Source organism: Eptesicus fuscus, chromosome 22 (assembly GCF_027574615.1).
Source record: "Eptesicus fuscus isolate TK198812 chromosome 22, DD_ASM_mEF_20220401, whole genome shotgun sequence".
Taxonomy (NCBI): Eukaryota; Metazoa; Chordata; class Mammalia; order Chiroptera; family Vespertilionidae; genus Eptesicus; species Eptesicus fuscus.
This window is the reverse complement of record NC_072494.1, coordinates 26,295,697-26,312,392: the sequence shown is the minus strand read 5'-3', so window position 1 is coordinate 26,312,392 and position 16,696 is coordinate 26,295,697. Positions and strand designations below refer to the sequence as shown.

The following is a 16,696-nucleotide window of genomic DNA, read 5'->3' as shown; positions in this document are numbered from 1 at the left end:
AGACCCTTTTTTTGAACCAAAATCTGACTTGGAGGCTAAAAGCTGAGGTGCCCAAGTGGCTGTGGAGAGCTGATGCTGAGGTTGCACTGAGCAGACATGGAATATGACTGGGCTAGTTTTTCTTCTTCGTTTTGACGTAGGAAACAAAGACCTGCACAGTTGAACAGTTCACAAGTTCATCAAACTAATTGGTGGCAGAGCTGGAACCAGAACCTAAGTATCCTGATAGAACTGCTTGCAGATTCATGTAGACTAAATCTTTTTTTTTTTCCTCTTTCAAAGAATTTTTCTGGTTACCAATGATTGTTTTATAGTGGTCCCAGCTGCTGTAAGTGTGGATATGGGTGTGTCGTAAATCTGGCTATCGGGCTCCAACTTGACTACTTATTAACATTGTGTCTTAGAGCAAATTATGTAACGTCTCAGTTTCCTTATATATAAAATGAATTATTATCTGTGTTATATCATTCAAGGCAGTTATAAAGATCAGGCTTAGTAAGTTATGTAAAAATGCTTTATAAACTGCAAAGCAAAATAGAAATATTAGTTGTGTACTATGACATGCAAAATGCTCAAAACAAAATTTATTCCAAATATATATACTGGATGTGTTATCATTAGTAAAGAAATGAGGTCTACCTAAAGATTTATATATCGAATTTTATTTAATGACTAGATAGTTATTTGAGAAGATAAAAGAATATTGAAGTCACTTTTATTTCTGACAGACAAGAGGATTTGTTGCAAGCAGTAAACCATACAATGGTTGTTCAGAGCTTACTAACCCCGAGGCAGTGATGGGAAAAATTGCTTTGCTACAAAGAGGACAGTGCATGTTTGCAGAAAAGGCACGCAACATCCAGAATGCTGGAGCCATCGGTGGCATTGTCATTGGTAAGTCATCCTCCACCTCAGCATCATTCTGTTGACTAGAAGGAGGTAATTTTGGGGATTTTTTCCCCTTTGTTTTCCAAAATTATATAAAAACGTTTGTTTTGTTTTTATTTCAATAGACAGCATAATGAGTAGGTAATCCAATGGCTCTCAATAATTTCTGTAGGTCTCATATCTTTTTTGAAAGTCTAGAGATGGGTTTCTGTATATTAATGCCAGTAAAAGTACTTGCCGACAGGTATGAAGGTGGGTAGAGGGGAGAGGTAAAATCACCCAACACCATGAATAAGAAAATGTGCCCAGAAGAGCCAAAGCTCTGTAAGGGCAAGACTTGCATCCTGCCACCTCCAGTGGGAGCCATTGAAAATACCCATTCTGCCTCAAACATTCAGGCTTTGGAATCAGACACCTGGGGGCGCACTTCTTGGCTCTGCCACAAAATCATGGTGTAATGTGGCCCAGTGTTAGTTTATCTGTTTATTCAGTAGAATATTTATTAGCTTCAGTGAATGTGGTAATAAATATCTTTTAGGTGATTATAAAGTTTGAAAATAATATATATAAAATTTCTTAGCATAATAGCTGACATATCATAGGTATAAGCATTAGTTGCTAGTAAATTTTTATCTCCTTGGTCTTTCCCCTCTGAAATTACAAACTTGAAATAATTTCACTCATGCATTTCAACCAGTGTGCTTTGATTTTTTATTTTTTTGTAGGAATTCATATCATGACAAGCAGACCATGACTACCAGGAAAAATATAAATTTTTCTATGCTTCAAGTAGGAAGGAATTTACATTTAGAAAGAACTAAAAGACCTGAGGTCACATCCTAATTGCACAGTTCTTCTGCATAGCTTCTCTCACGGGGAAAATCCAGTTTGAATTTTTTCTTTCTAATTAGGAAAGATTCCCTTTTTGAATTTAGGGTAAATAAAAGTAAGGTATTTAAAATATTAGGGTTTATTTCAGTGAAAAAGTATTCTTTTTTTTTTAATCTTTATTGTTCAGATTATTACAATTGTTCTTTTTTCCCCCCATAGCTCCCCTCCACCCAGTTCCCACCCCACCCTCTCCCCTTACCCCCCCCACACACACACTGTCCTCATCCATAGGTGTATGATTTTTGTCCAGTCTCTTCCCGCATCCCCCATATCACTTTCCCCCCGAGAATTGTCAGTCCACTCCCTTTCTACGCCCCTGATTCTATTATATTCACCAGTTTATTCTGTTCATCAGATTTTTTATTCACTTGATTTTTAGTTCACTTGTTGATAGACATGTATTTGTTGTTCAGAATTTTTATCTTGACCTTTTTCTTCTTTTTCCTCTTCTTAACCCTTTGCACTCGCTTGCTTTTTGCTAGATTCCTTTATTCTATTCAGGATTTAATTTTTTAAATACCCCAGATTTTACAAAGCGTGGCAGTAGAATAAAAAACTGGAGTTTCTTTTCATACAAACTTATTTGTTTGGATTTTTTTATATTTCAAATTATTGATACATTCAAAGAGTAATTTTAATCTCTATAATTTTTCATGGTGTGATATTTTTTGAAACATTCACCCACATGAAGACCTGGTTTACATTCACATGTTTCGCAAATATAAATAGTCTCTCTTCTTCCTCCTTTGATTTTTCTGTTAGAACAAACAACACAATCTTTGTGTTTTTTTGTTAGGGTAAGGTGTGATTATATGGAGCTTTCCATCTAAACGTTGCTCTAAGTTAGTGGATAATAATCTACCCCTGGAAGTTAGTGTACCACCTCTGAATTCTCCAACAAGATCATGTACTAGTTTCCTAATAAATGTCACATGCGTTATCGGTTTTTCATTTTTTCTTTTTTGGCATCAGTTGAGACGGCATTTACATTTTACTTGTCCTTTCATGCTAATGAAAACAAGAAAAGATACTGGAAAAATAGACAAAAATCCCTCTTCCCCCCGCAGTGAAACTACGTGTCGAGTGTGGCTCGACATACGAGCTGCTACCGATGCTAACCGTGTCGAGTCACACTCGACATCCGAGTGCAAAAAGTTAAAGAATGCCTTTCAGCATTTCATATAATACTGGTTTGGTGGTGATGAACTCCTTTAGCTTTTTCTTATCTGTGAAGCTCTTTATCTGCCCTTCAATTCTGAATGATAGCTTTGCTGGGTAGAGTAATCTTGGTTGTAGGTTCTTGCTATTCATCACTTTGAATATTTCTTGCCACTCCCATCTAGCCTGCATAGTTTCTGTTGTAGGTAACTGTTTTTCTCTTGCTGCTTTTAATATTCTCTCTTTGTCTTTGGCTCTTGGCACTTTGATTATGATGTGTCTTGGTGTGGTCCTCTTTGGATTCCTTTTGTTTGGGGTTCTGTGTGCTTCCTGGACTTGTAAGTCTATTTCTTTCACCAGGTGGGGGAAGTTTTCAGTCATTATTTCTTCAAATAGGTTTTCAGTATCTTGCTCTCTCTCTTCTTCTGGCACCCCCCATAATTTGGATGTTGCTACGCTTGAAGTTGTCCCAGAGGTTCCTTACACTGTCTTCATATTTTGGGATTATTTTTGCTTTTTGCTTTTCCAGTTGGGTGTTTTTTGCTTCTTTGTATTTCAGATCTTTGACTTGATTCTTGCGATCCTCTAGTCTGCTGTTGGATCTCTGTATATTATTTTTTATTTCAGTCAGTGTATGCTTAATTTCTAGTTGGTCCTTTTTCATATCCTCGAGGGTCTCACTAAATTTATCGGCCTTTTCCAGAAAATTCTTGAAAAACCGTCTAACCGTGGTTTTGAACTCTATATCCAGTCGTGTGTTTTCCTCCATTTCTTTCGTTTGTGACCTGTTCTTTGTCTCCATATTTTGGCTGCTTCCCTGAGTTGATAGAGTGGCTTTGTGTCCTATAGGGCCCAGTGGCTCAGCATCCCCAGTTACCACTCTTGGTGCACCCCTTTGTGGACTGTGTGCATAGTCTTGTAGTTAAGCCTTGATTGTTGTTGGTATCACTGCGAGGAATTGACCTCCAGCCAATTGACTGTGAGGATCAGCTGTGTCTATGCTGTGAGAACTTCTGTGCTGGAGACACCCTTATGAGGCAAGACTTGCTTCAGTGGGGCTTTGGTGCTCACTGAGTATGTGCCCCCTGAGTGTGTCCCTTATGGATCTGAGGAGTTGTAATCTGGATGGTCCTACTCTGACCCTTGGGTACACTGGCTCTTGGATCTCCAAGGAGGTGCTATTTTAGCCTCTGCCTGAGGCCACCAGCAGGAGCTACGGAGAGATCTGCAGATTCCTCTTCTTCTTTTGGGTTTTGGAGGTGCCCAGATGAGGCCAAGCTGTGAAGCAATGCAAGCTACTGTGGGGCCTTGGGCCTTCTTTTGGATGTTCTGGGTCTCTCTGACTCAGCTGCAGTTTGTTAGGCAAGTTTAGATTTCAAAGGACCAAGCCATTCATATGCAAAAGCCTCTGCGCACATCTTGGATGGGGCAGAGTTTCAGGGTGGAGCAAACAGCAATGGCTTCCCATCAGCCCTGCCTTAAGAGGCCCTGGGTCTCATTGTCCCTTGGTAATCACTGCAAGCACCACCGAGAGAAAGCCGCCCTCGAGTTATGCCCACTGCCAGACCAGTTTCTCCCCGTAGAGTTTGGGTCCCCAGAGTCTCGCCCAGAACTGGAGTTCAGAGCAGTCGGGGGCTTGTGTATCCCTGTGGGCTGAAAAAGCCAGTTGCGTACTCAGTTGAAAAAGCCAGCTGTGCACACACGTCTCTGTACCTTTGCACTTTACTTCCGAAGCTCCTCTGAGTCTCAGTGTGCTTTTCTCTTCCCTTCTAGTTGTAGAATTTCCACTTAGCCAGCCTTCCTGTGGTTCTGGATGTTGTCTGTTTTGTCTTTTAGTTTTAGTTTTGAATTGTTGTGCGAGGCAGCAAGTTCAGGTGTTTACCTATGCCGCCATCTTGGTTTCTCCTCAAAAGTATTCTTTTTGTTTATCCCTTATGAGCACTCCAATGTTGATTTAATCCTAATAATAGACAAATATGCAAATTGACCATACCACCGACACACCCATAAGCCACGCCCACCACCCAATCAGAACGAGCATGCAAATTAACCCAAACCAAGATGGCTACAGCCACAGAGAGCAAGGTTTCCTAGGTAACAGAGGAAGCCAAGCTTTCTGCCTGCCCTTGTCACGCCTAAGCCTCCACTCAAGCTACAAAGTTTCAATTATAGAAGGTAAACAAATTCAAACAAATGGCGGCAGAATGGAGCTTGAGAGAGTAGGCCAGGGTTGCCGCCGGCAACAGGGGAAGCAAAGCTTTCCGCACACCCTGGCGGGGCCCACTTGCTTAAGGCAACAAAATTTCAATTATAACCCCAACAGAAATGGCTGGCGGCCTCGGAGGGAGCCCCAGGCTTGGCTCCGCTCCAGGCTACAAAGTTTCAATTGTAGAAGGAAAATAAATTCCAGATACCAGGGCCTCTGCTTGGGTTGCCAGGGGGCGTGGCCGGCCTGCAAACCACCACAGGCCCCTCGCTCAGGCTGCCCCACGCCCCAAGGGAACCCCCACCTGATCCGGGACACCCTTCAGGGCAAACCAGCTGGCCCCCACCCCTCTACCAGGCCTCTATCCTATCTAATAAAAGAGTAATATACAGATTGATCATCACTGCAACACACAATATAGCTGCCCCCATGTGGTCAAAGATCCTGCCCCCATGTGGACACAGGATGGCCACCACAAGATGGCCAGCAGGAGAGGGCAGTTGGGAGGCACCCGGCCTGCAAGGGAGGGCAGTTGAGAAGGACCAGGCCTGCAAGGGAGGGCAGTTGGAGGTGATCAACCCTGCAGGAGAGGGCAGTTAGGGGTGACCAGGCCGGCAGAGGAGGGAAGTTGGGGGCAAACAGGCTGGCAGCAGAGTGGTTAGGGGGTGATCAGGCTGGAAGGCAGAAGCAGTTAGGGGCAATCAGGAAGGCAGGCAGGCAAGCAGTTGGAAGCCAGCAGTCCTGGATTGTGAGAGGGATGTCCGACTGCCCGTTTAGGCCCGGTCCCGGGCCTAAACGGGCAGTCAGACATCCCTTGAGGGGTCCCATATTGGAGAGAGTACAGGCTGGGCTGAGGGACAACCCCCCTCCGTGCACAAATTTCGTGCACCGGGCCTCTAGTTAGTGTATAAATTCCATTAGTTAAGTAGTAGTAGGAGAATGCTGCTTCATAACTTAAATCAGTAGGTGGCAAATGATAGCCTGCAGGCCCACTCCAGCTCCACGCCTGTTTCTGTAAAGCAGTTTTATTAGCACCCACCATGCCAGTATGTTTACATATTATCTGTGATTGCTTTCAATCTACAGTGGTGGAGTGAGTTGTTGCAACAGAGAACTGAAAAGCCTAAAATATTCACTATCTGACCAATTACTTGAAAAGTTGGTGATGACTGACTGAAATCATCTTTTTATCCTTGGTTATTTTTATTGTTCTTTTTAAAATATATTTTATTGATTTTTTACAGAGAGGAAGGGAGAGGGAGAGGAATAGAGAGTTAGAAACATCGATTCAGCTGCCTCCTGCACACTCCCCACTGAGGATGTGCCCGCAACCAAGGTACATGCCCTTGACTGGAATCGAACCTGGGACCTTTCAGTCCGCAGGTCAACGCTCTATCCACTGGGCCAAACCGGTTAGGGCATATCCTTGGTTATTTTCTACAATGAGTTTCTTTTTATTTTTTGAAGAATTTAATACCTTGGCATCACTATCATTTTGAACATATCTTACTGAGACTAAAAATATAAAATAGTGAAAATAAAGTCTGGAACATATGCAGAGTATTTTAGAGTTTCCCTATTTTGTGATGAAGTCTCTCATTCCCATGTGCTCTCTACTCTGCAAAGTTTGTCAAGGCTGACATTTTCTATTTGTTACAAAATTCTCTATTGAGTTCTGTGGGTAAATAAATTAAGAGGCAAATGATCCTTATTCTCAGAAAATTTAATTTTGAAGGGAAACTTTCTTGTGTTGTAACTTCTTCCCCTAAAGTATTATTTTATTTCTGATGAGACATTTTGTTTGTTTTTTTTACTGGTTTTAATTACATATAAATGATCAAATTAAGGCTTAGTTGTTTTTATTGCAAGTACTAGAAGTACGGATTATCTTAGAAATCATTTGGCTGCAAGAGACAATTTATTTAAGCTAGTTTAAGAAGAGAGGTTTGTTTACTACATGGAAATGGATTATATATTTTCATTGAACCCAAGAGTAAGAAATGGAACTGAACATTCTGAAGAAGTGGAAGTGGGAGCTGAAAATCATCAGGAGCTTGATAGCTCACGTTTTTCACATCTCTGTCTCTATCTCGAGGTCCTGGAGACACGGCAGAACTCTGCATTTCTTTGCAATTCTGCTTCATTCTCCAGGTTCTCACCAGCCTGCTTCCTCTTTGCTCATCAGTACTCAAGTGGCCATTCCCACTGCTAACAGAGACAATCTTTCTGTGTGCCACTTCCCCCAAAGACACTGAGGGTCAGGAAGCTGTCCTTTGTATAATCAGTTGTTGCAAAGGGGATGGGTCCTGCATGGTATTCTCCACTTAGCAGGGCCTATCAGAGCGAGTCCTCAGAGCAGGGACAGGCAGGTTCTCTAGGCAGACCGGCATGTGAGATGAGCGGTGCGCAGTACTGGCATCGCCAGTAAAACAGTATTTAGCAGTCCTACAACTACTATTTAACCAATGTAAAATGACACCAGTGCTTAATCCTACTTATAGAGGAAAAACCACTACAGTCATAATTATGCTTTGTGACTAGTACATAAAAAAGAACTACGAATTTATAATTTTGTAAAGGAAGATTATGCCATTAGAGTAATTCTAAAGCACAATAAAATTTTATTTATAGTTCTATCTTTGTCAACCAACCAGGTCTTTGAATTTTTCCATTTCTAGGCTTTTTCATAAGCATATAAAATTTTTACTGTCCTAATCATAGACTTTTATATTATACTCTTTTCTTGTAATATTTTGGTTTTCCGTGTGTTCCATTAAGTAGTTCACTATAATTTTCTAATAGTTTAGAGTTCACAATTATAGATAGCAGGCAGATCAGTGAACTTCTTTGGGCATAGATCATTTTGCTTCTTTTTTTTAAATTACTTTATTGATTAAGGTATCACATATTTGTCATCAACCTCCCCCCATTCCCATCCCAAACCCCCCCCCCCACACACACGCATGTCCCCATCCCCCTGTTGTCCGTGACCACTGGGTAGGCTCATATGCAAGCACACAAGTCCTTTGGTTGATCTATCTCCCTTGTCTCCACCCTCCCCTACCTTCCCTCTGAGGTCTGACAGTCTGATCAATACTGTTCTTGTTCTTCAGTCTATGTTGTTCATCATTTCCCCTAGATGAGTGAGCTCATGTGATACTAGGAATACACTTATAGGAACCGAAAATGAGACAAGCAATAATGGTTATGCTGAGAGGCAAACATTTTGCTCCTTTTGAATTATTTCCCAGGATAAATTTCTAGGAATAGAATTAGTGGGTCCAAAAAGTATGTTTATTGTTTTTATGGTTCTTGGTGCATAAAATCATTGCGACCAACAGGTACAAAACAGTAGCATTTGCTAGATAAACCTTTTTGATTGATAAATTTGTGTTTGTGTCTAGATGACAATGAGGGAAGCAGCAGTGATACTGCCCCTCTGTTCCAGATGGCAGGTGACGGAAAGGACACAGATGACATCAAGATCCCCATGCTGTTCCTATTCAGTAAAGAAGGAAGTATCATATTGGATGCTATCCGGGAATACGAGGAGGTGGAAGTGCTCCTTTCTGACAAAGCAAAAGACCGAGGTCAGGATAAAATCATTTGTTTTAATGCAGCTCAGCACTAATTTTACTGGTTTTATAACAAAAGTGAGTGACAAAAATTTATTTTTGTATTACCGGTAAAGTAAGTACAATTTTTAAAAGAAGATTTCCAAATATATTTTTCATTTGGAAATAAGAGTAGTAAAACATTTATTTGGCTTTGTTTGCCAAGTTAGGATGTTTTTAGAATTGAATATGTAATTTATAATTTCTGCTTTGATTCTGCCCAGTGATGATAATACAAGAGATTACATCCAGAGAGTCATTTTAATATCCACAGATGTTCACCATTTAATTTCACTGATATTGCATCTTATATTTCTTTTATAAGGAGTACAAAGAGATTGTGTAGAATGGTGTTGTATACAACATAATAGTAATTGGGTTTCACCAGGCCACCTATAATCAAATGACCACAATTGTAGTGAAGGCAGTAGAAATCCAGCAACTTCTCTCCACTGAGATCTGTTTATAGGTTACAAGAATTGCAAATGGTGATGTCTGAAGAACAAGACATCCCCATGTGCCTTATTACTTCATGAGAGTATCTCTTCCTCTCTAGGCCAAAATGTTTGTAATTTGAAAGGTCTTTGAAACCCAAATTACTGTATAAATGCAATGTCTTACTATTATTGTTTTATAGTTTCACACCCAGGAATAGGGGGGAAATGAGGGAAAGTGAACCGTCCAACATAGACTGTGATCCTGTTTTGGTAGCAGTTTTTCTTATCCACCAGAGACACTACAGAGAGAGCTATACTCCCCCACCCTTTTTAAATGGATAAAGTTGTGTAGTTTCTATAGGGTTATTGAATCCCCTGGGATGCTTGTTTGATATATATACTGGTTTAATTCATTATAACTTCCAAGTGGAGCAGTAAAAAAAAAAAGTTTAGCAATAATCTACTGCTAGCCAAATCAGTGTTCTGTCTTGTCCTTTTGTATTTCTTTATTCTTCTTTGAGGTTCTTTCACATGACTGCTATTTAAGAGCAGTGGAGTGAGTATCTTGCATGTAAGGATGTAATAGATGGAAACAGAGCAGAATAGAAAGGATTTCTAATCTTCTGTGATCCTCCTATTACCTCATGTTTTTATGAGCCCTTTTTATAAACTCAGATCTTTCTTCCTACATTTATGCATTTAGGCACATCAAACAGGCAAATTTTTACTCCATGTAACTCTTTAATACCTTTGCTTTTTCCCCCTATTTTTTGCTACCATTGGAATTTCAGCAGCAATATTAAAAGGTAAAATGATTCCAAGCTACATTATTAATAGTAGTAAGTATCTTCATTTAATAGGCCTCAAATTATCTATATATGTGTGTGTATGTGTAGATGTACACATATATATGTGCACATACATGTACATATATATATAAATTTGGTTGAGTGGATACCACAATAGCATCTGATTTAATGTGATTAGATTATTTCATGTCTAGTCAGCTGTCCCATATAATTCTTTATTGATCCTATTATAACAAATTCTATAAATTAAATATCCCATAGAATAAGAATTCACTAGTTTGTGTCCGTGCAAGAGTCACAAACAAAGACACTGTTGTTTTGGATGTATTACTTTAATCAATTTTTATTTGAATATAGTAAAACCTCTTTAAAACACATATGTTTGTCAGGGTGCATGGGGTTAGGACTATGAGATTATTTAAAAGCATGTGCTTCCCATAACAGAGAATAGGATATAAGAAAAGATAAGTTCTACTACTACCAAAAAAATTTACCTGAACAGTATTCCCTTAAGAACCTTGTAGTAAAGGGGCTTTATTTAAACTATACTGTAGTATGTATTTTAAAATTTTGATAGTCTACATTTATTGAACTGTGATTCTGTAATAGAGTGACCTTTGGCCTAAAAGTCTTAAGAAATCTCCCCATTGTGTAGCTCTTTCAAGAACTGTACAGCTAAATCAGCAGCAAGTTGCAGTATAATTTATATTTATCAATGTAAAAAAATCAGTGATAATAGTTCTTTGAAATCAATTACTTTATTAGGGAAACATCCTAAGAAGTTAATGTTGGTAGTGGTTATTGTTCATTTGTCCTGGGCCTTTACTACTTATGTCATACTTGTCTTCCACATCAGAATCAGCCACTGTATTGTTAAAAGTGTAGATCCCTGAGTTCTACAGAATATTGAATCAGACTCTCTGAAGGCAGAGGATCAGAATCTGAAATTTTAAATAAGCATCCCAGGTAGTTGTACACTTGGAGAAACACTGAACAAGACCAAGAAGGTGCCCCTTTTTAATTGCCAGATATGTATCTGGACATATTGTACCATCGAGGGATTATATCAAGACACCAAATAATAGCATCCTCAAAATCTGAGCAATAAAATGACCTTCAGATTGCTCTTTCTAAAAATCTCACTCCACACATACGTATTTCCCTTATAAAGTCACATAGTTTTGATGAAGCAGTTCTTCCCACATATTAATACAGAAACAGAAGACCCAGAACAAGCCCCACTCCCACCCCCACCTTCTGATTCAGATGATAAGGCCCAGCCGTTAATACAGAACTATCTACAATAGTCCTATGTGCTAATAAGGATGTTCAGACACCTTACTACAGGAGTCCCCTCTGATCTGCAGTTTTGTTTTCCACGGTTTCAGTTACCCCTGGTCAACCACTATCCAAAAATATAAATGGAAAACTTCAGAGGTAAACAGCTTATAAGTTTTAAATGGCCTGCTGTTCTGAATGTGAATCACTTAGCATATTGATGCTGTGTATACTCCCTGTGTATAGTCACTTAGTAGCCAGATCAGTTATCAGATATTTTGAAAGCGAGAGACAAATTCATGTAACTTTTATTACAGTATATTGTCATAACTTTTATTACAGTTCTTTACTATTATTAGTTACTAGAAGCCCGATGCACGAAGATTCGTGCTAGAATGGGCTTTCCTTTCTCTGGCTGCCGGCACTGCCTTTCCACTCCGGCCCAGCCCCTTTCCGCTCAGACCCCAGAGCCACCTCTTTCTGCTCCAGCCTGCCTTCCCACGCTGCCCAGAGGCCCTGAGAGACCCAGGGTGGGGTAGAATGCCTGCATTGTTGCCATGGTGACGACGCAAGCGTCCTGCCCACTCCAGTCACTCAGCACCTGTGTATGCAAATTAACCGCCATCTTTGTTGTGTTAATTTGCATATCACTCCGGATTGGCTGGTGGTATAGCAGAGGTACGGTCAGTTTACATGTTTGTCTATTATTAGGTAAGATTGTTGTTAATCTCTAACTGTGCCTAATTTATAAAGTAAACTTTTTCATAGATATGTATGTATAGAAAGAAAACACAATACGTACAGGTTTTGGCACTCTCGGTAGTTTCAGGCACTCACCAGGGGTCTTGGAATGTATCTCCTGTAAATAAGAACTACTGTACACAGAGGTAAAGACTTAGTAATTTATCAGGGGGGAATGTTGTATCCACATAAGTTTTAATACTGTGTCTCTCAGGTGTCTCATCTTTCCAAAATGTGAGGTCTATTAATACTAATTCTAATCCTGTGCCCACAAACAAAAGACACTGTGTTTCTTGCCTTTAGCTCCAAGTTGAAACAGTTTACAATTAAGAATCAGTTTCTGTTTGTCAAGGGAAAAAAGAGATCTGTATTTCAATACATTATTATGTTTGCAGTTTACAGGTAGGCCCACAGAGCCTTGACAGCTCAGGGCTACTCCTATACTTGTGTCTGTCTGAGAAAGAGGCAGCCAGAGAAAATGGGGAAAGAAAAGAAAGGTCCCTGCTTTGAACTGGCAGTGTTAGCAACTTTTCCTAAGCCTCTCCCCCCTGAAGTTGATTGGGTTAAACATGTGCTAAGGTTGGACTGTAGAAGCTGGGGTGCTGTGGGAAAGGAGTTGATTCTGAGGAGAAAAATCTAGTCTGAATGCAGATGGCCTCATTGCAGGAAAGTAGCGCCGAAATCATTCTTGTTAGCGGAATTGGTAGGTACCTACCCTCTGTCCAGCCATGTCATTTTTCTCATGCATTTTTAAATTTGCAAAGTTACTTCCCTCTTTCTAGAAATGCCTCTTAATCCCTAAAAGCCCCCGTTTTTTTTCTCTTTGAGAACATTTAGCCATGCTAAATACCCAGTTTAAGTGGCATATTCCTTATGAAATTTTCTTATTCTCATTGGTAAAATTGGAGGGCATCTTTTTAATATAGTTCTACGTTGAAATTTATATTACATTGTGCTGCTTTACCTACTTCTCATCTCTGTAATCCTTGCTTTCAGTAAAGAGTCACTAGCTGGTTGTGAAGATGAATGAACGACTGTAGGACATCCAGTCTCTCCCCAAAATTCCCTTATCCTTTCATTATTAAAACTTAATAATTTTGTACCTGCAGGGGCCTCAATTGGTTGAACTATTATCCCATATACCACAAGGTTGCCAGTTTTATCTCCCATCAGGGTGGGGATGAGAGACAAGAGATTGGTGTTTCTCACATTGATGTTTCTCTTGCTCTCTTTTCTTCTGTCTCTAAAAAAATTAAAAACATATCCTTGGGTGAGGATTAAAAACATTTAATCATTCTTCTTTTGCTTCTGTGTTTCTGATACACCATTCCTAAACTCACATATAAATGGGAAAATTTTGTTATATTAAGACTTTCCATTCAGGAACTTAGCCTTACTTGTAAATTTAATCAGATCTTCTTTTATATTTTCATTAAGATTTTATAGTATTAAGCAATATGGGTCATGTATCTTTCGTAATAAATTCAGTTCTATGTTTTGTAGCTTTTATTTTTATTATGAAAAGTGTACTTAAATTTTATTTTTAACCAGTATTGCTACTATAGAAGGATCATTGGTATATATCTGTTTTATTTTTACCTTCCTTATCAAATTATGTTAATAGTATTTTTAAAAATTAAGAGTTGCTTTAAGTATACAACACAATCTAAAAACAATTTGACGTTTCCTTTTTCTATATTTATAATGACTATTCTTTATCCTGTTGTGTTAGCTTGATTTCTAAAATAATGTTGTATAGTAGATAACCTAGGGTAATTTTTTTGTCTTACCTAAGTACAGTTTTGATTTCTAGATGGCTTGGCACTACACCTTTCCCTTTCCTTCTGCACTAGATTATTGCCAACTGGAAACAAACCTGAAGGCTTTTTGTTGTTGTTCTCCCTAGCACCTGTGAGCCCTAAGCAGCCCTGCTTCCTCTTCCTTGGGCACCCCAATTTTCCCAATTGTCTCAGTTAAAATGCACCTTTTTCACAGCTTAGAAGAGAAAGAATGCTTGGGCCTCCTCTCCCCCCCACCAGCACATACACCCTGAGAATGTAAACATCCCTAGTCAGGTAATCGATCCTACCTAATCAATTGGTGTGTATGTGCCACCCACCTATACCTGCCTGCATGCCTGTATTTCCTTCTGTTTTTTTGGTTTTGGAATTGGCCCATCTCCCCTCCCTTCTTCGACTAATTCCACTCATTTTATAAATCTCAACTCAAATGTCACTTTAAAAATAAAATTACCTTTCAAGTGTCACTTTTTGAAGGAAACATTCAAATCTCTTTTTCCCCTCTTTTTTAGAAATTAAGTCTGTATTGTTGAAAGTATTACATATGTCCCCCCTCTTTCTCCATTGACCCCCCCCTCTAGCCTGTCTCCACCACGTACCACCCCAGGCCGTCACACCCTGTTGTCTGTGTCCATGGGTTATGTATATATGCATACAAGTTTTTTTGATCTCTTTACACCCACCCTCCCCCACTTCTCCTCTGAGGTTCCAACGTCTGTTCTATGCTTCTGTATCTCCAAATCTATTTTGTTCATTAGATTACACATATGAGTGAGATCATGTGATACTTGTCTTTCTCTGACTGGCTTATTTTGCTTAGCATAATACTCTCCAGGTCCCTCCATGCTGTCTCAAAGGGTAAGAGATCCTTCTTTTTACTGCTGCGTAGTATTCCATGTTGTAAATGTACCACACCGCGTTTTTATGCACTTGTCTATTGATGGGCACTTGGGCTGTTTCCAGATCTTAACTATTGTACATTGTGCTGCTTTGAACATAGGGGTGCATACATTCTGATTGGTATTTCGGGTTTCTTAGAACATATTCCTAGAAGTGGGATTACTGAGTCAAATGGCAGTTCCATATTTAATATTTTGAGGAAACTCCATACTGCTTTCCATAATGGCTGCACAATTCTGCATTCCAACCAGCAGTGTACTAGGGTTCCCTTTACTCCACATCCTTGCCAAAACTTGCCATTTGTTGATGATAGCCATTCTGACAGATGTGAGGGGTGATACTTCATAATCATTTTAATTTGCATCTCTCTGATGATCAGTGACTTCGAGCATTTTTTCATATGTCTCTTGTCTGTATGCCCGTTTGGAGAAGTGGCTATTGAGGTCCTTCGCCCATTTTTAATTGGATTATCTTCCTGTTGTATAAGTTCTTTATATATTTTAGAAATTAACCCTTTATCAGATGTATCATTGCCAAATCTGTTCTGCTGTGCAGAAGTTTTTTATTTTGATGTAGTTTTATTTATTTTCTTAGTTTCCTTTGCCCTAGGTCCACAGCGGTTTGCCGCTCTGTTGACTAATGAGTTTGCCGACCACTGACCTAGACTCTCGATTCTAATAATTACAGGCTGTTGTTGTTCCTTGTGATTTAGTCCCTATCCCAGTGGTTGGCAAACTCATTAGTCAACAGAGCGGCAAATGGTGGCTCGTGAGCCGCCGTTTGCCGACCACTGCCCTAGGAGATGTATCTGTAAACACATTGCTACAAGAAATGTCAGATATTGCTGCCTATGGTTTCTTCTAGAATTTTTATGGTTTCAAAACTTACATTTAAGTCTTTTATCCATTTTGAGTTTATTCTTGTGTATGATAATTGGTGGTCTAGTTTTTTGTTTTTTTTTTTTTGCATGTATCTGTCCAATTTTCCCCAACACCGTTTATTGAAGAGACTGTCTTGACTCAATTGTATGTTCTTAACTTGTCAAATACTAATTGAGCGTAATGGCGTGGGTCGATTTCTGGGCTGTCTATTCTATTTCACTGATCTATATGCCTGTTCTTGTGCCAGTGCCAGGTTGTTTTGATTACAGTGGCACTAAGAACGTGTCAGAGTTCTCCATTTATTTTGTGATCCTTTGGAAATGTCATTTTCCCCAGCTGATAAGCTCCATAGGGGCATATCTGGCGTTTGTTTTTGTCTGTTTTATCCTTAGCACCTTGCACACTGAGGTATTTGCTGACCTACCGCAGAGGCGGGGTGGTGTCGCACTTGGGCGTGGGTGCTATTTAGACACTTTCTTGTCAGAACCCTAAGTAAATGCCTCTGGTGGTTTCATTATAAGAGGGTTTTACTAGTCAGCCTTCCAGTGGATTTTAGTTTATAATTCTTAAACCAACAATAATGAAACATAACTCGTTATCTTTATGAAAATATTTAACCAATCACACTAATGCCTTTAAATCATCCAAATTTTTGTATTATCTGCATTTTCATGGCTTACTGAGTGGGAATTTCACTTTCCAAAAGACTTTTATCTTAAAATATAGCAATGATATGTGCCGTTTAAAATTCTATTTAATATGTTCTCATGTGCAAGCTTCACAGACTTTAGATATTTAATAAATTTGAGAAACAATGCAAATATATACATTTTAATAGTATTATTTAGTGTATATCTTGGCATTTACTCATATCCATTGAAGGCAGTCTTACCTGTTATTTGGAAATACATTTATTTTCTTCTTGTCCCATTTTGCAAGATTAATGTACAGAAAATTTGGTTGCATTATTATAAGGCAATAATATTACTGTTTACTGTTCTGCATTAATATGTTTTTTTAAAATCTATTTCTTCATTTGATTGTAATACCCTTTTTTAGGGGAAAAGTTTCATGGAACTCGTTTCTTTCATACA

At 39.2% G+C, this 16,696-nt stretch overlaps 1 protein-coding gene across 1 annotated transcript in view; it reads left to right on the top strand.

Annotated features, from left to right (window-relative positions):
• Window positions 1-16,696, top strand: part of EDEM3 (ER degradation enhancing alpha-mannosidase like protein 3) — a 65,807-nt gene that overhangs the window by 47,554 nt on the left and 1,557 nt on the right. Inside the window, exons 18-19 of the mRNA XM_054711555.1 lie at window positions 729-894; window positions 8,548-8,733. Coding sequence (XP_054567530.1) covers window positions 729-894; window positions 8,548-8,733 — 352 coding nt within the window. The remainder of the gene's footprint in view (window positions 1-728; window positions 895-8,547; window positions 8,734-16,696) is intronic.